Genomic DNA, 26,720 nt, shown 5'->3' with positions numbered 1-26,720 from the left:
AGACACCTCCGCCTGGGTTGTAGTCCTGCTCTATTTGTTGATTATTGATACCAGTCTGACCACAGCTTGGGTGGTTTATGCGTGGTGTGAGCTGTTGAAATATGTCTCGCTAGATACAGCAAGGAATCCAATATACAACAAATAATACAAAATAGCAGAAGCCTCTACTCCATACGAAAATGTGACTCCTATAGAGGGTCACAGGTGTCTGGAAGTGTGTACCTTCCCCCGTGGATTGACAATTGAAGGGCCATTCTGTAGAAGGCTTCTTTCGTCCTCTTTCCTTTGAAGTTTATTACTGTTCAGAGCACAATGTAACAAGACTGAAGTCTCTTTCTAAAGTTTATGTTTCTTACGTCATACTATCTCGCAATTATCTTATGAGAATTATGATTTTTACATTAGTTGTTCCTCAGTGTAGATGTGATTACCAATGGAACTGTCAATTGTTATGTCAGAACATCTCGGGGTATTCATTTATTCATTGATCAATGGCGGGTCCTGTAAGTTTTGAATAAAACACTATTATCAAAAGACGCCCCGGAGATCCAGTGTGTCTTGTGTGATACTTCATCTAAGGAAGCTGAACAAATAGCCTGTCACTGTGCCTCGATCGCGACAATCGGCGATATTCTCCAAGCAGAGGTTTTGGTGGTGCTCGGAGGGTCAGTTGTGGCTGCGATTCCTTCCGTATGCCTCTGTAGAGTCTTCGGCAGATGAAAGAAGCCACGGCCAATCCTCCCCAACCCCAACAGAAACCTCCGCACGGAGAATAATTCCGCAAATCATTGGTTTGTTTGCCTTCGAGACAAAATCAATGTTATTTCTAACAAGCAATTAACCTCCTAGACCTCTTCCTTCAACCGCCCCCTATTGCCAAGTACCCGGCACAAATCTTATTCAAGACATCACAGTTACTTCTTTACTTCGTTAACATTAGACTCCAGAAGGGCAGAAGTGTTGACTTGACCTCTTCGACCTCTTCCTTTTATAATCACTGCCCCCTGCTTCTCCTACCCCCTGTCTCTATTACTCTAGGACATCACAGTGAAGTCTTGGCCTCCTCAGCGTTCGGCCGCAAAAGGGCTAGAGTGTTGATTTAACCTCTCCGACCTCTTCTTTTAACTGCCCTCCTTCCCATCCGGCGCAGCTTGTCTCCAAGACATCACAATAGCTTCTTGGCCCAAAAGGGAAAGATTGTTGATGTAACCTCTACGACCTCTTCCTTTTATAATAACTGCCTCCATACTTCCCACCCGGTACAGTCTTTCTCTGAACTTGAGCCTGGTGTGGCGGAGGCGGGGTCCCTCTCCCAGTTAAAAACTGAACTGTCGAGGACCCAGCTGCATTGAGCCACCCCTACACGTCTCTGTATATACATGTATATTAATACATGTATCAATAACCCACCAAATTTACTTAAGTAGAGAAGAAGAGACACTGATCTTCATCACAACCAGTAGGTACCCATCTGACTAATGAGACTGTTGTAGTGCCTTTCGACGTGGTCGAGAAACCTCCACGGGATCCTCATTTTACGTCCCTTTGGAAAGCCGAATGCAACCCCAACCAGGAGGCTTCCTTAGATTGAGCTCTGGAAGAGCCAGAGCGTTATCTAACCTCTCTGACCTCTCCTTCAATTGCCCCACCCCTCCTTCCCATCCACACGGTACATCCTTTCTCTAAGACATCGTAGTAAGGTCTTGACTTCGTTAAGTTGGGCCCCAGAAGCGCCGGAGTGTTGACTTAACCCCAAAAGAGGGAGTGTGTCACATTAAATAAACTTACACAGCGTGTTACGACCTCAACATGTTAACTGCCACGCCCACTGGCAAGCCACTGAAATCGTTCTCAGTTTACCGCTAACCGGGGGTGACCTTTTCGTCAAAATACCTCCTTTGATTAAGTGTTTGCGCCCAGTTCATGAGACACCAAAGTGTCCAGGCTGTTCACGATATATACACAAGTCTGTGCTGCAAGTCTGTGCTCTTGTCCACTAGTTTGACTGGTCGTACCCCATCCCGACCTGATGATGACCAGACCATGTCAATGACTACACGTTTCTTGCAATTTCAGAATTTAATTGTTACATCACTATCTTTTCCATGATCCAGCGTTCATTGAATGTTACTTATATCACTACCTTTTCCTAAGAATGGCTGTGTTATAGCTGGGGATAATTTGGTACAAGTAGTTGATCGTGCAGGGGATGGGTGTGATGCATTATTTGAGGGGGCATTTATACTGCAATGGTTAACTGATTAATATTACATGAAGACGTGGGTGTACGTTATCATGAGAAAGCGGTAGTTTTCAATAAATACAACAGGGACGCTACCTAAATTGTGGTATTAGTTTCGCTAATCTGTGCAGTCCCTTCTCTACAGAAGAAAAACAGATTTGTTTTCTGAGTGTATTTTTCCCTGTATAAATGAATACATAAATGAAATGAGAGGCACAATTAGGCGATTCCAAAAAGATTTAAAAACGGAAATTATTCTGCAGTACCATAGAAATCCACTCGGGGGGGGGGGGGGCAAATTAAAAATTGTTCTTTACCTACCAAGTATCATAAGCGGAAGCATCCATCCACTTCTTGTTTTGTTATGATACCCAAAAACGGCAGAGAAAACATACATTCTTGGTGATAACAATATACGCATATATAACGTTACATATCAAGGGGAAGTGTTTCGGTTTCCGTACTGTTTTCAGCATGTTACCAAACGTGTTATCGCTTTCATTTTCATACAAGGAAAGAATTTCCAAACGATCTCCAAGCAGATACTAAAAGGGATGATTCTTAGAATCCCGTCTGGCGTACATTCCAGGAAAAAGAATGATACTTTTCAAGTCATAATTTTATCAAACATGCCAATTGTCAATATAGAGTTCAAAAAGACCGTCTATTCAAACATATTATGATGTTCAAGCGGACAGAAAATTTCTCCTTCTTATACGGCTGAAGAGCTTCGACCTGTCTCAAGGTGACCTGCAAATCTAATTTGGCTAACGTTACATCAGGCCAATATTGGAGAACGCCGTTCCCGTCTATAATTCCGGCCTGACCAAGCGCCAGTCTGACCAACTACAACTGTCACCGGTTCCAGAAAAGAGCTTGACAATGTTGTATCGTCACGGGTAGCGACAAGAATCCTCCCTTTTGCTACTGGCATAGAGGTCGTTTGGAAATTCTTTCCTTGTATGGAAATGAAAGCGATAACACGTTTGGTAACATGATGAAAAAGGTACGGAAACTGAAACACTTCCCCTTGATATGTAACGTTATATATGCGTGTTGCTATCGTAAAGAAGGTAACTATGCTTTCAGTGCCGTTTGTGGGTAGTATTACTAAGTTGTGGATGAATGTTTATGATATTAGGCAGGTGAAGAACAATTTTGAATCTGGGGCTCGCATGTAGATTTCTGCAATCTACATTGGCTAAATCTGGCCAGTATTGGAGAATGCCGTTCCTGTCTATAACTCAGGCCTGACCAAGCGCCAGTCTGACCGACTAGAACGGTTGCAGTCTAAAAGGGCTTGTCGTTATTCTCCAAGCAGATGTTTCGATGGGGGGGGGGGGATAGTAGTGGCCGGGAGAGAGCAGACTGTAAAATATCCCGGCCACTACTATTCCCTCCCGATCGAAACCTCTGCTTGAAGAATAGCTTGTCGTACCATCATGGGTAACAGCTACACCGGGTACTCACATGCGCTGCAACACCTCGGATTGTCATTACATGCCACCAGACGCGAATAATTGTGCCGATCGACTAACATAAGTTTTATTTCTGAGGCAACACTGCGATCTCCATAAAGGTATCTTGTATGTTCATTTGTCGTCTTTGATAATCGCTCGTTCTCATTTAAATGCACACATTTGGTAACTTCCGTTACAGTTTGAAGTAAGACGTTCCTGACATTAAGATATGTCACATATAAGGTGCAAAACTGTCGTTTTTAAAAAAGCCAGAAAAGTTTTAAGTCGTCATAAAAACGACAGGTTGGCACCTTATACGTGGCATATCCTAATGTCAGGAACGTCTTACTTCAAACGGTAACGGAAGTTACAAAATGTGTACATTTAAATGAGAACGAGCGAATGACCTTGACTTTGATAATTTCACGTCTATTAGTATGCACAACGTGAATCAAGTGATTAATAAGCGGACATAATCTTGACGTGATCCTATTAAACAGGGCGGGATTGGAGATCCTTCTGTTCACAGTATAAAGCCTTCCGGCTTAGTACAAGTCTGCTACAATATGATAAGGAGTCCGACGTCCTGGATATCAATACAGGCGCCATACACGTAGCCTGGGTACCAGACCACCGCGCTACAGGCGCTAACCCTAGCCTCCGTTGCAGACTCCATCCGGCTGTTTTCTTTTTCAAGTTACAGTTTTTACTATTACGTGTTTTTTTCTTGTTGCTGGCCGACATATAATAGTAATAGAAATGTAATAGTAAAACTGTAACTTGAAAAAGAAAAAAGCCGGAAGGAGTCTGCAACGGAGGCTACGCTAACCCTTAGGCAGGGGAAGCAACTTGCCCGGCCACCACAGTTAGCACACGGCCCCTAATCACCTGTCGCGCGATAGATATTAGAGATCGGCTGGCAAGGGAGACCGGGTGCCAACTCTATCCCCTACTACTAGTACTAGCCCTTCACCGACCAAAAGGGGTTATCATCTCGCGTCCCGCGAAGGGTCTGGTATCCAGGCTACCATACACGCGACGTTTCCCGGTAAATCCTATTCTTCGACCGACATAAATAAAGTGGTTAGGAAGCACAGAAGGAAATGTACAGGGGACCATACAGACTTGGTTTTAAAGACAACGCAAAATCTGAAACGAGAGTTCATCTATAAGAACCAATAAGATACTTAGATTCTGTAAATGTTCAACGGTGGGAATTTTAACATAGAAGTGTTTTAGTTAGGATACATAGAAGGAAATTTACAGAGGACCACATATACTTGATTTCAAGAACGACTCAAAATCGTAAATAAGGGTGCGGAAAAACAGTAGAGAAACAAAAATGTTATGACAGTGGGAATTTCTCTAGAGAAGAATTTTAGTAATAAGAAACACAGAAGGAAATTTATCAAAGACCACGTAGACTTGACTTTAGATTAAGGACGACAGCCAACTAAATCTGATGTGGGATTGTGAAAAAAGACAAGAAAAACAAACAAGATACTTAAACTCTAGATCTGTAAAATGTTACAAGAATTTTAACAGAGAAGGGTCTTACGCAAGGTTACAACTGGATAGATTTTGGCAACGCTCAGATGTTTCAGCTAGCATCCAGTACCTTTCGCCAGTGACTTTAAAAAGGGGTGGTAAGCAGAAATTGTACTCCTTTTTTCAGTCACTGTCGAAAGGTAGTGGATGCTACCTGAAACGTCCAACCATTTCCGAAATCTATCAAGTTACTTGTCAGTAATGATTAACTGTTACCTTGCGTATCTTATTACCTGGATGTCTAACCTTCGTCAACGTTAGAAGGGTTTTGCCTGTGAGAAATCTTCGATCATGATGAGGTTGGAATGAAATACACCCAAGGCTATAAGGGTTTAATGGGCTTCATAAGTCGTTCTCTTTTTACCTCCTAACGGCAAACCGCCTCTGCGGGACAAACCCCCAAACTATACAACACCTTCAACAGAACTGTGAACTTGGCACAACATGCACTGACGATGATCTACGAGAGGCCAACCAGACTGCCCGTCTGTGGATACAGAAGTGTAGCGACAAGATATGATGACGATGATGATTACCTGGAGGTCTACGATCGGACTTCCGCGACTGGCTCCCTCCATCCAGACAACACATTACAGGACGCACAACACGCAGTTCCGCGAAACTAGACATTCCACTGTGCCGAACAAACAGATACAAAAACTCCCCGATACCATATCTTGTACAACTATTGAACACCTGACTAGACCATTGAACCGACTTCAGCTCTCTTGACATGTTTATTGTTTATAGTGCTGATACGCATATACTGATGTCGACTTGTAGAAGAAAGTAAACAGTTGAAGTTAAGCTAGCATCTAAGTAAAATTAATGCCAATGCATTGTATAAATAGCACTGTAAAAACTTTTAAATGTGTAATGTCTTATGTGTAAACGATATGTGTTATATACTCGTTTGTACGGAAGGCAATAATTCAGTCTTTGGCTGCAATGCTTTTTATCAATGAACGAAGACCTTTATTGTATGTTCGTGCCCCGAGGGGCTAGATACAGGTCGTTTAACATAAACCTAACTAACATGTCAATAAACCACTGTCAAAAACCACTGTCTAACCTTCATCGACGTGACATAATGTGCTACTCAAAAATCGGAGACGTTCTATCATGATTATGACATGATTATAGGTTTATTTCACACACTCGTCGGACATCATCTTAATCATATTATGCGTACTGTTGTAACGTCCGACTTTAAAATGTGCATAAACTCAATTCAATAATCAAGTATTCACATAACGCACACTTTTGGAAATATGTACAATGACCTAACAACGTACAATTGTACATACACGGTTACGCGTATAACGGAATACCTTAACGGTACACGGGTGATGAGCACAAACAGTGCTCAGGTGTTTTCATCATATATTATAACGTTTTTTTATCACGTATTTCTTCTACCTTGCAACGATAAAAAAGAAAACGAAAGGAACAAATACAGACGAGATATACATGATTAAACATGCCTATAGGTTGTCTTAGCGCTTTATGGTTTTAGTTGTTAATCAACTGGAAGATTGTTGAAATTTCGTGGTTAAGGTTTTAATGGTGGGCAGTAATTGTTGGTGCATCGTTTTCAACAATATGTGACCTTTGTCTATATCATTTTCCACTTAACTGTCAACCTTTTTTTACATACAGATATGTTAACAATATCTCACAACCTCACAAAACAAATAAAACACGATTGGCATATCATTTTGCTCTTGTCATTGACTGCTTCACTAGAAAAATTCTCTTATGACCAGATATCTTACTCTCCAAGCAGAGGACGGGTTCCGGCAGTTTTTTACGTGTTTTTAGGCGTTTTTGTCGGGCTTTCTCCTTTTTATTATTTTTTCTCTATAAACCCAAAGACAGTTTGGGTACAGAGACAAAAAAAATGAAAGAGTAGAAAGCCCGACAAAAACGCCTAAAAACACGTAAAAAACCTGCCGGAACCCGTCCTCTGCTTGGAGGGTACAGATATCTAGTACAGTTTGTTGCAAAACTTGAAAAACTGATCATAAATTCAGTAAACCATCAAAAAGCCATGTTGATTTGATTATATACAATGTAGATGGCATTAGGCACGTGCATCAATTTTCGTATTAAAAAAGAAATATTTTTGACCGTAGGGCAAGTCGTACAAAGCAGTTTGAAAACGAGCAAATATATGTCGTAAATCGGAAAAAAATATTGGAAAACGGATACTAATGTCATATAATGCCAAAGTCCATTGCAAAGTGAAAGAAGAAGATGTGAAAGAACAAAATTGAGAGTCTATTGTTCTGTATACCATACTCTATGTGTTCAGTCATTTGTTCAACCTTCCTGACAACATAGATTCCAGGATGAAGGCAACTTTTTCCTGCCAGGTTCTTTTTTTTCGTTTGCACGCTCGCATCTTTTCTTGGGTTCCCAGAGAATACCATCCATCATGTTCATACACTCCAACCAACATGGCAAAAATGATCTGACTTGTGCATCTGCAGTTCTGCAACTTTCCGTCAGACGGCACTGCTACAGTATGCGGTGGGTAAAAAAAAGCCCCCCCCCCCCAACAACCTATTTCACAACAACGTATTCCAACAGTATATAGACATTTTGACAGAGCAAGCATTACATGTACTTCTCTTTAAGTCTTAAAAAAGGACAGAAAAAATTGAACCAATATAGGTGCATTTACCGTTGTAAGTCAATGTTAAATATATATTTTTTACATTATACAGATCATGTATCAGACAATTTGCATGGCAATGAAGATAAACCAATATTCAAAAAGGTTCCATTTCTGTACTGTACGTAGTACTACGATTATAATATTTGAAACAATGAAAGGAGCAAAAAGCCCTGCACTTCCACATGATTCTGCTAGATGGTGCTGTTGCAACGTCTAGCAGCTACAGCAGCCGACAATTAACCTTGGCAGTAGTTGATTTATTTTAGCATAATAATTGTATTCCTTAGATAAAATGTCAGTCTTTGTTAGTCCTCCTCAAGTTTCAGTTCCTTCAATGACGACATCTCATCATCTTTATGCACACATTGCCATGGTTACTGTTGTCCCAACGCCTCTGGACAGGGGGTTGCCATGGTTACTGTCATCCCAACACCAATGGATGTTCTGTTGCCTATCGGCATGTCTGTAGAAGCATCACTTGATGACTGGAGAGTGAAGCAGATGTTGGAAAGTCCTTTCTCTACAGAGACTGGAACTTGGCAGTGGCTTTTCCGTCTGGTGCGACCTTCCCTTGCTGGCTTTGGTCATGTCCTTTCCTCAAGTGTCTTCTATATCAATGGTGGTTCACAATGGAACAAAGATGTTCAAGCACTTGAATGTGTGACAGTTACAACATACTTTTCCATCCAGTCTTCCATCATCATGGTGACTTCTCTACTCATGGCAACTTTCTGTTGTTGTTGTTGTAGTGTTGCGCTTATGTGTGGAGAAGCATCAGACGACAGACCAAAACTAATTTTGTCTGGCCTTATAATCCCCTTTCTCTTTCTTTTTTGTTTCTTACCATCCCAGCTGAACACATGCATTCTCCTGTGCAGATGATTTTTCCAGTTTTGTGTGTGTGACCTCTAACCAGCTGTCAGCCAATCAGAGAACAAGCTTTACCTCAAGAAAACCTGTAAACAATTATCTGATTGGCTGACAGCTGGTTAGGGGCTATATCCACAAAAGTGAAAACCTCAGCCTAGTTTAGCAGAGCCTCCTCAAGGTACATTGTAATAGGCTGTGGGCAAGGCTGACTGTAAAGGAGGATGAGTAATTTTCCCTATCAGATGATGTCAACACACACTTCAGTTTTCAAATCTTGTCTTGACCCTGGATATTTTGCTCAGACTTTGGATTCGCTTCCCTTTCTCTTTCCCATGTGACTTTGCGAAGCTTGAAAGCACTTCGAGTCCCTATTGTGGCTGTACCATACACTTGATGATAAGGGTGTCATTTTTTATGTACTGTCCATTCTCTAAACTGCGTAGGAGGGCAAATTCCATATAACCGAAACCCTTGTGGTTTCGAAGTGTGGTCGGACGTTGAAACGCCGCATAGCTCGGCTTAGACGCGAGGGTCTCTGTGATGTGATTCTGTTTCTGGTTAGGGTTAGTGTTCTGGTCGAGGATGGAGAGGGTGATTTTTCCTTGGAACGGCCACTCCAAGATGTCGTCGTTTTCGCCCATCATAAAATGAATGAAAAGAGAAATGTGAGTGCCGTGAGCGGAGTCTACGCCGTTTAGGTTCACTCTAACGCACAGCTTGTATCCGTAGTAACTCGTATAAAAACCCGAACTGTGTCTCACGGTGGCGGCTCCGTTGACCGCCTGTTGGCGCAATTTCGAATACTCCTTTATTCGCCAGATGTAGGTGCCGTTGCACATCCGCTCTTTCGTCTTCTCCTCCAGGTCAGAGTATTTCTGCTGGAGGGAACCGAGTTTCAGTTCCAGCTCCCGGATGTAGTGCTGCTGTTCCACGATTCTGGTCTCGTGCTGATGCACCTTTCAAGAACAAGAACAAGAAATACTGTAATTCACTTTATCTTCACTGTTAGTAGCAAAATTTCACGGTGTAAGGAAAATGGAAAATTTTCACTGAACTTTAACTTCATGGTGGCGCCAAGTCATTTACAGAATGCATATGGATGTGTGAAGGAATCATAAATAATCACTACAGGTTTTTCACAATGATGATAAGTTCACAGTACAGAGGTGACCGTGAAAACAGTGAACATAAAGTTACAGTGAAAGAAACAAGAAGTACAGTAGTCATGCCTTCAAAGACCAGACTTATCAACCTAGGATTGATGTGTTCAAAAGGTGTATTTTCCTACTCAGTAATAGATCTATGGTCGTGTAGAGTCATCCTCAATTAGATTATGAGCTTTAAACAATGCATGCAGTTGCAATTGGATATGCAAAGGTCAGATGTGACAGGTTGTTTGGTGTAATTTAACCAGCTGCTGTCGTGACGCGTGCCTGCAAAGCTGGTGTCTTATGCCGAAGGGCGGTTATACTGGCTATACAGATACAGAAGCTGGTGTGTTACGCCGAAGGGTGGATATATGGGCTATATATAGATACAGATACAAAAGTTGGTGTGATGCACCGAAGGGTGGTTTTACGGGCTATAGAATACAGATACAGATACCTTTGTTTGAAGCACTCGTGCGTCCGCCAAGGAACTGTCTTCGGACCTGGGAGCGCCGCTGTCTCGAGAGGCAGTACCTACCGAGGAGGCGTCTGTCCTGTATCCGACGCTACCCTCCATGTGTGCATACGCGTGCGCACCCATGGCGGCAGCCGCTGTGTAAGGACTCGCCACATCCGGGTACGGACTTGGGCACGTCGTGGGAACAACCGGTTCGATGTAGTGTTCGTGTTCGCGCTCTTCTGTTGACGTCCAAGTGGTTTCGCCCAGCCGGGGCTGGAAGTAGTCTGCAGCAGGTAGAACCATCTGCTGCATGCCGTGGCTCAGTCTGGCGATGCCGTCCCCGCCCTGGTCTACCGCGTGTGGCATCTCCGAGCCGGTCGGCCCGTGTGAGGCCTGACTGGCCATCGGTCCAGCATGAGGAAGGAAGAGCGTCTGTTGCTCTGGCAACAGCGGGAGATGGCGTCGGTGCTCATACGCAACATCGGCCATTCTCGCGGGAAGAGACTGCGGATCGGAATGGTTACCCGGGCGATGGGTTCGTACGTCTTTAAGAGCCTGAAGAACGTTCAGCAGAAGTCTTAGATGGACCTGTGTGAATTCTTGTAAATGTTCAGCAAGGTGACGTCTTTCCATCTGCAAGGAGGTGAGAGCTTCTGTTAGTAGAAGAGAAGTATAGAAACTCAACATTGCTAGTGAAAAAGTGATCTGAACCAATTTAGCTCACTGAAGAGTTAATCTTCCACTGGTCGTGACAGAGAAGACAGATGCTATGTACAGTATTTACAGGTGACTTGTACCAGGGAATTTTCCCTAGCTCTTTTCGACAACTACAATGAACAGTATACAAACATCCTGTCCTAAGGACATGCAACCCTTTCCAGTCAGGGATAGCGTGCATATCGGGCGATCAAGACAACAGCCGGAATTTGAACTCTGAACCTCTTGGTTCAGAGGCAGGGTCACTGACCACTGGACTACGCATGCCAAACTTCATTGCAAACCTTCAGTTCACTGTCTTTCAAAAGTGATATATAATAACTATATATAAGTGAGAAAAAATATATTGCCTCGTTGAAGGCAAAGAAAAAGGGTGCAAATTTCCTCAGCCTTTAAAAACTGTGCAACTTGCGAACTCACCTTTTCAACATTACAGCCTACTGTACTAACTCACCTTTTCAACATTACAGCCTACTGTACTAACTCACCTTTTCAACATTACAGCCTACTGTACTTAAACTCACCTTTTCAACATTACAGCCTACTGTACTAACTCACCTTTTCAACATTACAGCCTACTGTACTAACTCACCTTTTCAACATTACAGCCTACTGTACTAACTCAACTTTTCAACATTACAGCCTACTGTACTAACTAACCTTTTCAACATTACAGCCTACTGTACTAACTCACCTTTTCAACATTACAGCCTACTGTACTAAAACTTACCTTTTCAACATTACAGCCTACTGTACTAACTCACTTTTTCAACATTACAGCCTACTGTACTAAAACTCACCTTTTCAACATTACAGCCTACTGTACTAAATATACACAGCACCGGGGCTCTGGCACACTCATTTGCAACGTGTCGCATCATCTGCAAAGAAAATGTATAATTGTCAATGCTGGATCTTTAATTCTGAATTCCACCATGATATTTCAGGTCAGAATTTCTAAATAAAAGATTACGGTTAATATGTTTAAATGGTACAAAATAAATCAGGCAAGACGTTCCAGATAGCATCCACGATATTTCAATCAGTGACTGAGAGGGAGGCTGAAGACAAGTGTAATTCTTGACCTGTTAACTGTAACTTAATCTTAGCTGATTTAACGGTCACTAGTCAACAGCTACTAGTTAACGGTCACTAGTCAACATCATCGCAAATATTTGATCACTATTATTTGAGACAGTTATGTTTGTTCCCACCGTTAAAATTGAGTGCCATGATCTACTCCATTTTCCCCCAACCACTATATTTTCCTGTCGCTATATCAAAGTGATTTACAGTATGTAGTTAAGGTGAATATTTTTACCTTATTTGAAAAAAGTATGCTTCGTTCATATAGAAATAATCTTTACCAGAAGACTTCAACATGACACATGTTTGTATTACTATCATTCAAAATATCAATAGGTGGGGTTGTGTGGCGTAACGGCAGGGTTTCAGCCTGGAACCCAGCGGTCCCAGGTTCGAATTCCCTGATGCCACCGATGTTGTGTCCTTAGGAAAGGCACTTTACAGGACTATCCTCACCCCACCCAGGTGTAAAAACGGGTATACTATGTGTGGGTCACGTCACCAGCAATAGCTGCCTGTGTCCCTTGTGTATTGCACTGTTGCAATTATAATAAAATCAAAATCAAATAAAAAAAACCTTAAAACTTTCCCCAACAAAAATCTGTCTTGAAGTTCCTACCTGTTCATTGGTGAGCTGTTGCTGGCAATACTCACACGGGCGCACAACGTTGGGACACTCTTCTAAGTGGATCTAGGAAATCAAGGAAAAAAAGAACACCTTCATCTGTAAGGACACAGAATTTCTGCTGCAGTGTCAGATGTGTAGAATGTAAGTTTACAGTATCTATTCATGAAAGCTCAGATGCGTCTGCAGTTAACAATTAGCAAGTTAGCAAAAAAATTCAGTGCATGAATTTCATTCATTTAGTTGGAACAAAGATCGACTATTATTTGAACACTAAGTAACGTAATAGATCTGTGGACACTACTGTATCTGATGATGAAGATTTCCATTATTGTAGTTCTTTCTGATAACGACACTTTCGACACTTTCACTCATATTCTGACATTGTTCTGTTATAAGTTCAGATTACAAGTTACTGTAAATGCAGAAAGGTTCACAATGGAATTTAATTTTGTTCGCATTTGAAACAATAGTAGTGCTACAGTCACACGATGGAATGGCTTTTTGCGGTGGTTTTAGGTACGCAGTAGATCGAGAGCTCACCGCAAGAACCATGAACATAAAACCACAGCAAACATTTCATCTGTATTTACAGTAACTCATTTCACTCTCATTCCCCCTATTGATAAAATGGTATCATCAACGCCTTCTCAAGAATGTGTTCATCAACACCAAGATATTTGAAGTGCACATACCTCAGGGATAACTAAATTCAAATGTAGCTTTATAAAATCAACAGTGGAATGATGAGAGTATGTGTAAATATTTCATACCAAAATTGCTTAAAACACCAGTCACTTGAGATTTAGACATTCAGCCTTTTGGAAATTCAAGCAAAGTTGATGTTCTACCTTCAAGTAAGACATCAGTGCGTAGCTCTTAGTCTACTGAGTATATTGATATGAAAATCATTATTCTGCAATGTTCACAACTTATGATATCATTGATGATAAATGCAAGAAAACTGCGGGAAATTGAATAATATATTCAAACATTCCCTTAAAGTTTGTTCTTCGTCTTGATCAAACTTAAGACGCTCCCTACCTCCTGTTGATCGACCGGCACCTCCTTAAAGCAGTGATGACACTTGACCAGACGCCTTGGACAGTCGTTCTCCATGTGTTCGGGGATGTCCTTCCTCCAGAAGGTGTCTCCGCACTCCAGCGGACACCGCACAAACGCAAACTTACAGTTGCTCAGGTGAGCCTGAAGAATGTAAGGAGCAGCTTTCTTTGTTTGTTTCTCATAACCGGTATACCACCTTTAGGCCACACCAATTTGATTTCTTGGTTAAAGGCCCACTATGTAACATTTTGGCGCAAAAATTGAAAATATTATTGTGAACAAATCTTAATACAAATGACATGTACAACCACTTTTCAGCATATTTCCATCATTAATTCGTCTATTTCTGGCATGTCTGGTGTTTATTCAGATTTTTAATTTCAATTTTAGCAAAAATAAATCATTAAAAAAGAAGGCTGAGGTGGAAACTTGCACCTGACCCTGTTCACTCCTTGATACTGTGCAAAAACATTCCTCTGAGATTCTTTTTCCAACAGTTGTTTTTCCAATCTAGCATTTTTTTTTTTAATTTTTTTTTTATTCCGTTAACCAAGAAAATAAATTGGTGTGGCCTTATTTAGGCATAACACAACTGTTACAGTTTTGTGCGGTCAGTACTATAAGGTTTGATCCACTCATGGATGGACTGATATTCTTTAAAATGTATGGTGGGATCTTTAACATGCTCGAGGTGTGGCTCTTATCAAACACCAGGCCTCTGACATTACATTACATTTTCAGATGAGTATTAAAGTGGGAAAATAGGTGGCAAGTGCCTCTGCCAATGCCATTAGGGCTTGCTCAGGGATTCAAACCTAGAACCTTTAAATTCTACGTCGACAACCCTAAACACAAGACAGCCTCGCCACCATAACTTATTTGTTTATCATGGTAAATTGTTTATTGTTTAACAGAGTTCCATTAGGCCACACCAATTTCATTTCTTTTTTTCACGGATTTTTATTTTCCAAAAAAAAAAATTTTAGAAAAAAAAATTCATGAAAATAGAAGAATTTTTTCTAAAATTTTTTTTGGGAAAATAAAAATCCGTTAACCAAGAAATCAAATTGGTGTGGCCTTAGTCACTGACAGTAAATGTACAATCGGATCAAGTCTCTAACAGAGAATTAGAGAGACTCTATCAAGTAACTTTGCTTGATTTAGCTTTTATAATATTGTAACATTATTCAGCAGAAAAAAATAATCCTTACATCCAGTTCCCTCAGTTCCATCTTCTCCTTGCATCCCTTATTCGAGCACTTCACTCTCAGGGCGAGGATCTCCCGCTTGGCAAAGTTGTCGGGGAAGATCTGGTCCTCGGTCAGGGGGGAGTTGTCTATGGGACACCTGGCTCCCGCATCCCTGTAGCAGGCACAACACTTAATAAGTTCTTGAAATAAAGTCAGGGGGGGGGGGGTAGTTGTCTATATCCTGACACCTGGCTCCCGCATCCCTGTAGCAGGCACAACACATCAATTCTTTAACTTGTAACAGTCGGGGGGGGGGGGGGAAGTTGTCTGTAGGAGACCTAGCTCCTGCATTCCTATAGTGGGAAGCACAACACAACATAAATTCTTAATAAACTAAAGTCAGGGGGAAGTTGTCTATTCAAGATGCAGCTCTAGCATCCCTAAAGTAGGCACAACACAGCATAAATTCTTTAACTAAAGTCAGGGGGAGTTGTCTATGGGACACCTGGCTCCTGCATCCCTGTAAGCACAACACAACATAGATTCTTTAACTAAAGTCCCTGTCACACACGTCCAAAGTTCTTTTTGTGCACCCAAAAATGAAATTCGATCCCTGTTACCTGATGGACTTGAGGATGCAGTATCTGCAGAAGCGGTGGCCGCAGTTGGTCTGGACGGGTTCCCTCAGGCCCATCAGGCAGATGGGACACTCGTACTTGTGCTCCAGGGGGGAGTCCCAGACAACGTCCCAGCCCTCCGTCATTTCCTCCTGTTGGCAAATAAGGTCAGGCAAAGGTTATAACTTCAGTACTTAAAGATACTGTAAATGCAGAAATGTTTGCGGTGGCTTTATGTTCACAGTGAACTTTTCAGCGCAAACTTAGAACCACCATGAAACGTTTTGGCTACCTATGACTGTAGCGATACTATTGTTTCAAACGCGATCTTAAAACCACCGCGAACACTCCATTTTTTCCCTAACCACAAAATAAAAACCACACGAACTTATTGTATTTACAGTAATTCTACCAGGGTACATAATTCTGCCACCCTGAAAAGATACGTCCAAACAGACTTCCAACCCAACGCCTCCCAGTACATGTATGATGCACTCCTGAATATCTAAACTGTGCATACCTGGGGGGTGCTGCACTGGAGATCTGTCACACCCATGATTGTTTTTCAAAGTGGCGGATTTATGTAAATGGAGGTTAAAGCCTTAATCTGTTAACAAAGTGTGAAATACAGGAAGTCTGTAATATAATTTGCAAGACTATTTGAATTTTGTTTAGAATTTCATCACTAAGATGAAACATTTTGTGGCTAAAAAAAAGCTAGATAGTAGATAAGTCAAGAGTACGAGTTAGCAGGTTTTTTCTTGGATAAACTGAAAAGTACAAGCATTTATCTTTCTCGTCAACTTCCTTGTACCAATCGTTGACTGTGAATGAAGCAACAGAGCATAATGAAGTTGTTCGGGGGAGCTTATGCTACATTTTCTGGCCTTTTGCCATTTCCCCCTTCTGACAAACAAAAGAGCTTAAACTTTGTAAAGCATGTGCTTATCCCCAATAAGATGAACTAAGCATAGCCAAAGAGGATTAAGTTTAAGTTCAAAACAAATTTGGAGAACGCACAGTTAGGCTAAAGGGCTGACGTCTCTTCTCCATACATCTAAAAATTCCTGCCGTCAACAACAAGAATTGCTGCTCTTTTGTGTGATGAGTAAGTCATGGCAGAAGAAAAAGCAGAAGGCGGAAGACCTGGTGGTTTGAATGCAATATCCTCAAACAAAGCGTGTACACGGTTGTTACAGTTACACCCCTATGTTTCTTGTTACAGACACATAAATCATGTTTTCACACAACTTATATAATGTCCCGACATTCCCATAACCCTAACCCTACCCCTAAGATATGGGTGTCAGAATATACATTGAGGGCTGTCCCCATTATTACAGTCATGACAACACAATTTTCAATCTAAACTACTGAACATATTTCAATATTAACTATTTGGCATCGACAAACTTATGAGGAAGAATTGAATAAAGCAGAGTGCCCTGACCTGACTTCAACTAGAGGCTATAAAAGGAAGTGCGGTACCACTGACTTTGTCATTCTAATGAAGACTTTAAATAAAAGGTCGAAACCAGTAAATCGTTGTGTCTCAGCCGTCATCCTTCTGACGCCCAATTGATTATGAGGAAGAATTAAACTTTAAATGCTCTACACTGGGAGAAATTGGGACTTACCCAACTTTTCGTCTAACTTTGTTAGCCTTCTTCACGGAAAGGATATACGTGCACTGCAACTTCCTGGACGTGAGGTTAGAGACACATGTTTTTAGCAACGTTTCTCGTAAGTGCCGGATAACCTGTGTCACCCCTGGTCTCTGTTCAATGGTGGGCTCGAATGTAAAATACTTCTTTCACTCTTCTTACAAAGAAATCCAGCGCCAAGACTTGTAGGTTGATGCAATCGCGTTGCTGCAATCAAGCGTCTCCAACGTCACATCCCGGAAGTTGCAATGGACGGGTTCAATTTCTGTTAACTTACACCTTAGCAAATTAGTTCCTCCCGTGCTGTGAGCTAGGCAGTCCCAATTTCTCCCAGTATTGGTTAGACAAAGTTTAGACTTTGTCGATGAGGGTTAGACATCCTGGTAATACGATAGGCCAAATACCAGTTACTGAAGCAACTGGATATGATTTTGGAAACGGTCAGATGTTTCAAGTTCAGCTGTTCGACAAATTTTGCTCAGACTCATGACTGACGAAAAATAGTGGCTGCTACTTGAAACGTCTGACCATTTCCAAAATCATATCCAGTTGCTTGTAATGAGTAACTGTTATTTGGCGTAAAGCTTAGACTTGTTCATAATATCATCTACTAACACAGATGAACTTCCGCGTTAAAAAAAACAAAGACTCTTGTTCACTGCTACCTGCTGCCTTTGAAGGCTTGTTCCTGGTGTGGTCGGACCTGCCATCCCCGCAGACTCATATCCGGCCCCCCTCCCTCCTGGCTTCATGTCGCTTCCAACAACCTGCGGAAAAGGAAATATTCACAACTAGAGTTCCACGATCTCATATCTTCATCAATTTATCCTCTTCTAATTCCTTTGGGCATGTCCCTGTGGTGTAGTGGTCTGCGTTTCTGTCACTTACCACATCTGGTTTAGATTATAAAGAGCCAGAAGGCCCGAGTTCGCACCCGGGTAGGACAGTTCTGGGTAAGAGGCGCACCAAGTCATACCAAAGGTACATACTTCTGAAACAGTTTGGAAGTTAAACACACTCCACTGCCAGTGGACTAGCCCCCTGATGCAGTGATTGCACCACAGTGTGGCCCAGGGCTATGAAACGGAGATGGGCGCCGCCCTATACACCTTATGGTGTGGGAGGATTTTAACTTTAACAGGCCAAAGGGTGGGTGGTTCTGAAAACATCTCAGAAGTAAACATCAAAAAGAGGATGTCACCCTGAATGAGATGGTACAGCCTGGTGCGGCCTGGTACAAGAGGTAATTATCATGTTACACGGGGAAGTACTCATGACAGAAAATAAAGAAAACAAGCCCTCGCTTGTTTACATTAGAATTACTGGAACTCAACAAGACGATGTCTGATTCATTCTGTACGAAATGCATTTCAATATAGGAAAAAAAATCAACAAAAAATTGTAAAAAACATTTTTAGAAAACAACGATGTGAACTTGATACTCAGTAACCCATTAATCATTGTATTTCTTTTGTTTCTTCAATTTTAAACAATTTATCAATACTATGTACTTCGCAAACTTTTGATTGATGTTTAACAGTAACATGATTAATAATAACGAGATATCAAAAAAGGAAGTTACGCTGCAATTTCCTAACAAGCCACTACAGGGCCCAAAACATACAATGTTCTAACCATTTCCAGGTCTCATCAAGACTTACCCACATATATATCATTGACAAGAAAATCCATCCAGGCCTTCTTGAGTTATGCTGTTCCTCAACAGACACACACACACACAGACACACACAGACACACACACACACACACACACACACACACACACACACACACACACAAACACACACACACACACACACTCACACACATACACACACACACACACACACACACACACACATTTATCTGTGCAGGCCGATAGACACACACACAAATAAAAGCTACCGAAAACATAACCTTCTTGGCGAAGGTGATGAAACGCTGCTCTTACCAGGATCGGCTCACCGTCCACTTCTACAAGTGCGAAGTCGTCGCTCCATCAAACACACCTCGCCACACCAGTCTGCGTTCAGTCGTGACACGCAAAAGTTGTGAGCGTTCATACTGTTGTGCATAAAACAAACAAAACATTGTGTTGACAAAACTTGGGGAGCCATGGCAGTAGAGGATGTGGCAAGGAAGAAAATGAAAAAAGATATTCCCAAAAGTATGACAACTCGGGGTGGGGTGGCATTGTATTAGGATATGGCAAGACCAATTAAAAGTCCTTGGAAGATTTTGACAAAATTGCCCCTGCAGTTCCAGAGTAAGCTGCTAGGGGGCCCAAACCTACACCACTTCTTTTTTACATCACAAGCTAAGCTATCAGCCACCAAAATATCAAGACCATTAGCATGTCCAGGTCAAAAGATACAAAAAACATAAGTTCTGCTGCAGTACCAAGGTCACATACCAGGGGGCCAAAAATCGACCTTGACTTTCATCTTCCAAACACCTACCCACATACCAAATATCATCATAATTCATCCAGAGGTTCTTGAGTTATGCTGACTACAATCGTCCGAAAACACAAACACACAGACACACACAAACAGACAGACACAAAACTATTATATCATTCTCCATTTTTCATGGACATTAAAAGCACGTCCAAAGATGCCGCCTTCCAGTCTGGCGAGAATGCTACATGTAGTTAACCTTTAGCACACTGAAGCAGCTGTTTGGCACCCAATTTCCTATCGGTTACAGAGTTAGGCAGCAGGGAGAAGGTTAAGCTGCTAAACTAGCCCATGACCCACCTTAATTACCTAATCTAATTTCCAACGTACATTGAACTTGCACCTGAACTTGCAGAGAGCATGTCTTGCTGTAAACTGAGCATAGTTTAAGCCTTCCTGTGGGCTAAAATTGGATCAAGGTACAGTACTAGTAGTCCTTTCTTACTTCCAGGAAAAGGGGTGTGTCTTAATTACATACTCTAATTTCAAAGGTTACACTAACCCATGGTCAATATTGATTATATATATACTAGTATATATATATACATATATATATATACATATACCGGGCTAAGATTGAATGGAGGTAGTCCTACTTCCTACCTCTGGGAAAAGGTGTGTCTTTGGGTTAACTCGCGGTTAATTGAGAGGAAGAACAAAGAAAGGTTAACGACGCTAAGCAATTATCTCATGAATGACACCACGCTTACACAGAATTTTGCCTGTTTCCAATGAAAAAATTGTGTGCTGGCTTAAAATGTTTAGAATCAACAAGGGATTCTACTGTATCATCTTTTAGGTCTAGACTTTTCTGTTGAATGAGACAAATTTCATGCGGTAACTTTTGCTGGAAACATGAGGTAGTTTAGCTGTGGGTATTGTAAAGAAGGAAATGTTTGCAGGTCATACAAAATTTGCCTTACCAGTTTTCAGGAAAAAACGGGGCAGCTGTTTTTGTATGCAGTAAGTGGCTTTCCAGTTAGTTCTCGTGGCCTTCCGCCTGCACTATTGACCTGACTAGTTTGACGCCAAGCAGAAGGGGCTTTGTAGCATTTCCAGGAAAACTACACCTACGTTTACTGCGAAAAGTTCTTGGCTGTAAGTGTAAGATCTAAATCAGCTAGCCCCTATACCTGACTACTACACAATGTAGTGTGTGGGTACAGCTGGAAAAGCAGTACAAAATTTAAGTATGTTGAATAATTTGGACCCGTCCCTCCGTCCCAGTTTGGACATTTTTCTTGTTGGGACGGACAAAAATTTCCACCCGTCAATCCAAAAAAATCTGAACTTCATGGCGTGGGATTGATGAAAATGTATTTTTGTAAGTTTAAAATGCTACGGCCCTAAGGCCCTTGCAAGTTAAGAACGTTCTAGAACTGTCAGGGTGTTAAAGTTATTAGTACATTGTGTATACATGTGGATTTGAAGGAAACCATACAAATCAATAGAATTCGTACCAATTTGAATCTAGCATCATGGAAAAGTAATGTACAGACACTGGTGCATTTGCCAAATGAGTAGAGTGCTCACCTTGCATTCCGTAGGCCGTGAGTTTGATCCCCGGTCGAGTCATACCAAAGACTTAAAAATAAGTTCTCTGCTTAGCACTCAGCATTTAGGAAAGAGGATCTAGTAGCCCCCGGCTGTTTGCCAAAAGTTGTGTGGCCCAAGGGCAACAGAAATTTGTTTAAAAATTCCTTTTTTTCCCAAACTATTGTAACCTGTACTGCTACCACCATAGTACTGCAGGAGCATCCTCGTTAGATAGCTTTAGAGTTTAAACAACATACCTAATAGATGTGCAAAGGTTAGGAGTGACAGGTCGTTCAGTGTAATACAACCAGCTGCTGCCACACTGCGTACCTACGAAGCTGGTGTGTTACGTAAAAGTGCAGTTACACCAGCTATATACAGCTTCAAAATAAGATGGGCACCACCCTATGCACCATCTGGTACAGGAGGGACTAAACATATACATGTACTACTACAAACAGGGTGCCTCAGCTAAGCCACTGGGTTGTTGGCAGGGGGAACATCAAGTTGATCAACAGCGAATTGTTATTCCTCAATATAATCCCTTGAAACGCTAAATGTACACTAACTTGACGTCAACAAGAATTGGGAACTGAAACCGTATCCTCATCGTCAAGGCGACGACATCCAAACAATAACAGTCCTGAAGAAGACTGGCACTTTGATCTGCTTTGCTCACCGAGCATTACAGATATAGATCTAGAGCCTACTTATTGTATGCGAAGGAGTCTTCAATGGCTAATCATGAGTGTGAATGGATCATCATTCATACAGTTTATCGTCGGATTTACCAGGATTTATCTCAATGGACTTGAATAGCAAATTTAATAACATAATGACATGTGACAACCCATGCATGGTTTACATTGGGAAGTATATCAAAGAATGTCTAGACGTCAGAAACTCCTCCAATGATTGGAAAACCCCATTGTCATCCCATACAACTACACCATATTGTATAAGATAGACTGATTAGCCTAATAGAATTTTATCTATGTACCAGTGAATGCCATACTTTGTACCTTGTACAATTGTTGTGCAATAAAGTTATGTTATGTTATGTTATGTTAATGTTATCCTTGTTTTGTATCCTGATTTGGTATGATTTTGTAAGGGCTCCCTTGGAAATCACCAGAACTAAAATTTGAGAGGGGGATACATGATTCTCCAATGACCCAATGTCACCTGATGCTATTACAAGCAGAAGCCATGGACTTGTAACACGAATTGGTAAAAATAACTTCAACAAGTGGCATAATTCATAAAACTTAAGGAGGAAGAAAATAACCATCTTATTTCAGTTCCGGCTTTTGTTAACTTTGTTCCTGTTATTTTTATACACTTCAAGTAGGGTCTTTTGGAGTGTTTGCTTTACATGTGTACAAGTCCTACAGGGTCTGTTGTCTTAATGGCTTCAGGTGTCACTCACAAGCCTAAATGCTTCCTTCATCGGATTGGTAAATCTGAAAAAAGTTCTTTATTCACAACCAAGAAGTAACATAAGAGCAGATGCTTTGGTGGCTGTCGATCGTTTTGGGGGCCGTCCAATGTCTTCTTCAGGGCAATAATGACTAGTTCACTATGCACTGCAGCTAGCAGTGTCGCTGCTAATAATGCGGTAACAATCTGACAACATCAAGTATTGTCAGATATTGAATTGGTCAAGTCAAGTCAAACTCAAAGCCTTTATTTTCTTTCGATTGCTTGTTCGGCCACACAGGCCGCTTTTCAACAAGGTCGAAGTGGAGGGGGAGTCACGGATAAAGAGTACAAAAGAAACTGTACATAAGCTATATTATATAGCTTATGTATGTACAGTTTCTTTTGTACTCTTTATCCGTGATGATATGGCTATATCCACACAATCATAAGTAATATTAGTCAAAATAAATAAGTAAATAAATGAATGAATACATCATTAAGTACATCATTAAGTCATTAAAGGAAACTCAAAGGTATGGTCGGGAATCCAACTATACTATGCTAAATATACCCAAAAGTCAAGTCTCAATCGACATTACATTAGTCCGTCATAATTTACCACTATATTATTAATTTGAAAATCATGGCGTAAACCGTATACAAGTTTGACTCTAACTGCCTCGATGACGTCAGAGGTCGGAGCACCCTTCTTGCTACCCTGCCCGCATGCCGCACAAACATGTGTGATACCCGCCCTCTCAAACGAAATGGTAGGAGCTCTGACGTCATGAGGCAGTTAGGGTCAAAGGGCGGCGGTTTATGGTGCGATTTTCTAATTAATAATATAGTGGTAAATTATGACGGACTAATGTAATGTCGATGGAGACTATACTTTTTGGTATATTTAGCATAGTAAAGTTGGATTCCCGACCATACCTTTTAGTTTCCGTTAAGTCCATCATCAGGTCCTTGATCAAAGCCTGGTTATGCATGTTCCATAAGGGATTTGAAAATATGGATGGATGGGGCCGCCCTAATGTGTGGCTGCTTCTCATTCCATACTACTGCGCCGGAGTAGGCCAGGCTTCTCCTGTATGCTTCCAAATGAGGCTTTGGGATGACGAGGCCGTCCGTTGGTGGACAATGAGGCCGCATTTGTTAGTAGCAACACCTGTGCAGCAGTGCAGTGCAATGCGAACTAGTCAGTATCAACCTGGGAAAGGTGACAGATGGTCACCAAAATGGTTTATTGGTCAGAATACATAAACCAGATACATATTTGCTCCACACTTGCACTTTGTGGAACTGTTGCAAGGGTCTGGGCGGCTGCCATTAGGCGCCAGTAGGTGACCTCAATAAGACCTTCCCCAACCGAAGTCAGGTACCCATTCACACCTGGGTGGAGTGAGGAAAGTCGTGTAAAGTGCCTTTCCCAAGGGCACAACACCGGGGCATATCCCGCTTTCGAACCCGGGACCTCTCAGTTCTGGGCGAAACACTCTACCTATTGCGCCACAAGATGCCACGTGTGGGCTCTTATGTTACTCCCTAGTTGTGAATAAAGAACGTTAAATTTTTCCCAACCCGATGAAATTAATCACGGAAGGTAGCATTTAGGCCTGTGAGTGACACCTGAAGTCATTAAGAGAACACAAACACGCAGACAGGCCAAAAACTATATCTCTATTTTTCATGGAGATAACAAGTTTCATGGAGATAACCCATATGTCTGCTTGGAGATAACAAATTTACTTTGCAGTGATAGGACAACCGTGAATAGTTTCATCGGGTTGGTAAGTCACTGAATAAAAAGACTCCTTGTTTCAAAAAAGTTTAAAATGTCGTTTCGAAACGTCAGTTGAATAAAAAGAGTCTTTTTACTCAGAGATAGGACAAGTTTACGAAATAGTGAGTGGATGTGCACAAAATTGGAGCTGTGCATCGTATTGTGCGGCTGCACCAAATACTGAAATAGGTAATGTCAAAACGTCTATAAGGAAGAAAAATAAGGTTGCGTACCTTAGAAAACTATGTTCAACTGATTTACCTACCCGATGAAACTATTTATGGTCTTACTTCACCCAGATACTACCTACCTACCTACCTACCTACCTAGTCCCTTGACCTTCAGGTCATTTAGGGACAAGGTAAACCTGTCACACAAATACAAAAAGTGAAAAATATTCTCCAGAAACAAACTTAAGTTGGAGCCCATACGTCTGTTTGCAGATAAGCAAATAACATTGCCAGGGTCATCACACTTTACCGAGTCCCTTGAACCCTGATGAACTGTTTGACAGAATCAAATATTTGCAATTTAGCGACAACCCATGACTTGCATAATACCATAATTGTCTATTGGCATCTGTGTTTACCTGCATGCGGAACGAAAGCAGGCTTAATGTTTCTAGAGCACACCGATGAATATATATCAAGCATATGAAAACAGTTTTTGACTCACGCTCTTCCTGAACCTTTAACAATACCTGGTGTCGTGTTACAAGCCCAAACACCTGGTGACTCACGGAGTTCACCTTAAATGTTTGCCAAGAGTTTTGGCACCACCCTTTTTTGGCGCTACGTGCAGATAAACATGTCTAATTGTAAATGAGTGTGCCATGAAAGAGGAAGTCAGCCATGGCAACTTTCATGCATTTATGACTGCTTTGATATCTAGAACAAAGTTTGTGAATCATGATGTCTATATTACACACACACAAATCACACCTACCTATATAGGCCCACGCACAGCCGATTACCCATGCATGAAAGTTACATAAAGTGACAATCGGAACAAGTCCCATAGACAAGGAGGAATCATTCACAAAACGGCAAGGTCAATCGCAATAAATAGCTCCACGAGCACTGGTAAAACCGCCAGCCATACATGTATGACGTTAGGAACATAGAATGGGTTTGGAGGAGCAATTTTTGAGGTCCCAAACCGCATGCATGCCCGTACAGATCGATTTGTACAGTCCACGTGGATACGTTTGTTTACATCCGCTGCAGTACAGACCAAACTATGTCTTCTGTAAAGCGTAAAAACGTGAAATAAACACAGATCGCCAGTGGCCAACATGTACGTGTGAAAAACAGGCTATTCCAAGAGTAAAGCTTCGTTATTGTGGACTATAACGTAGCTGAGCGTAGCCCTACCTTTTTCCCGCCGAGAGGTTATACCGGAACTTCTGCAGCTGGGGGTTCTGCGTTCTGAGGGGGCTGTACAGTATTTCGGATTCACTTCCTGAAAGTCTGCTCTTTTCCACGAACTTCCTGGTCTAGTTTAATGCTAGAACGCTTATATCTGGCCCACTGCTCGCTGTAAAGCTTCTCCAGAAATGAACACGGGGGAAAGGTAGGGGAATCCCCACCACTGGGCGACGGAATAATTCAGTAAGGGTGTGTTTTTCGAAAGTTCTGTAGTTTATGAAAAGTAGCGCTTTAAACATAACAGCTACTACTAAACAAATATAGCTGATTTTCCTCTATAGAAAATACGAATTCTGCTTCAAATAAGTTAGACAAAAGTACAAGGGGAAGTAGCCAACTGCAAATTTATGATGTCGTATTTAAAGTTCTACCTACATAGCATTTAGACTCGTCCTACAACGTCATCTAATTATGCACAAGTGCACAAGTGGGCGTGCCCCAACTCGTTCTGAAATACAATACCTGGAAAACAATCATGGCGTTATGTATAAACTGTTGTTGTGTTAAAACTTGTCGGGAGTTTCGACGCCCTACGAAACTGCTTTCATCCCATCGCAACTTAGACTGTATGACACATTCCGAAAGATGCGTAGATTTGTGTTACTATTTTGTCAAATGGTTTCCTCGTCGTCAAATTCTGTCGCCCCCACAGGCAAAATGGTTTCTACCAGAGACGTTCCAATTCCAAGATGGCCGCCGCCAGGTGAAAAATTATGGT

At 41.5% G+C, this 26,720-nt stretch overlaps 1 protein-coding gene across 1 annotated transcript; it reads right to left on the bottom strand.

The window, feature by feature from the left end:
• Positions 1-6,376: 6,376 nt before the first annotated feature.
• LOC136429732 (TNF receptor-associated factor 6-like) lies at positions 6,377-26,162 on the bottom strand. Its single transcript, XM_066419681.1, has 10 exons — positions 25,949-26,162; positions 19,324-19,436; positions 18,038-18,139; positions 15,712-15,860; positions 15,113-15,263; positions 13,881-14,042; positions 12,831-12,902; positions 11,926-12,006; positions 10,406-11,041; positions 6,377-9,756 (listed from the first exon to the last, which is right to left on the bottom strand). Exons 3-10 carry the CDS (start codon positions 18,122-18,124, stop codon positions 9,169-9,171), a joined length of 1,926 nt encoding a protein of 641 aa, XP_066275778.1. The 5' UTR covers positions 18,125-18,139; positions 19,324-19,436; positions 25,949-26,162; the 3' UTR covers positions 6,377-9,168.
• Between the last annotated feature and the right edge of the window lie 558 nt (positions 26,163-26,720).

This window comes from Branchiostoma lanceolatum, chromosome 3 (genome assembly GCF_035083965.1).
Source record: "Branchiostoma lanceolatum isolate klBraLanc5 chromosome 3, klBraLanc5.hap2, whole genome shotgun sequence".
NCBI lineage: Eukaryota > Metazoa > Chordata > Leptocardii > Amphioxiformes > Branchiostomatidae > Branchiostoma > Branchiostoma lanceolatum.
The sequence above is the reverse complement of the archived record's forward strand: the minus strand, read 5'-3'. Positions and strand labels throughout refer to the sequence as shown.

Bases quoted from the DNA above. Each gene is read 5' to 3' on its own strand.
- LOC136429732 (XM_066419681.1), bottom strand. From the start codon at position 18,124: ATGAAGCCAGGAGGGAGGGGGGCCGGATATGAGTCTGCGGGGATGGCA. The intron at 15,264-15,711 runs GTAACAGGGATC...TGCCTGCTACAG, and splicing joins TGCATCCTCAAGTCCATCAG to GGATGCGGGAGCCAGGTGTC. The intron at 12,903-13,880 runs GTAGGGAGCGTC...TTGATTTCCTAG, and splicing joins TGCCGGTCGATCAACAGGAG to ATCCACTTAGAAGAGTGTCC.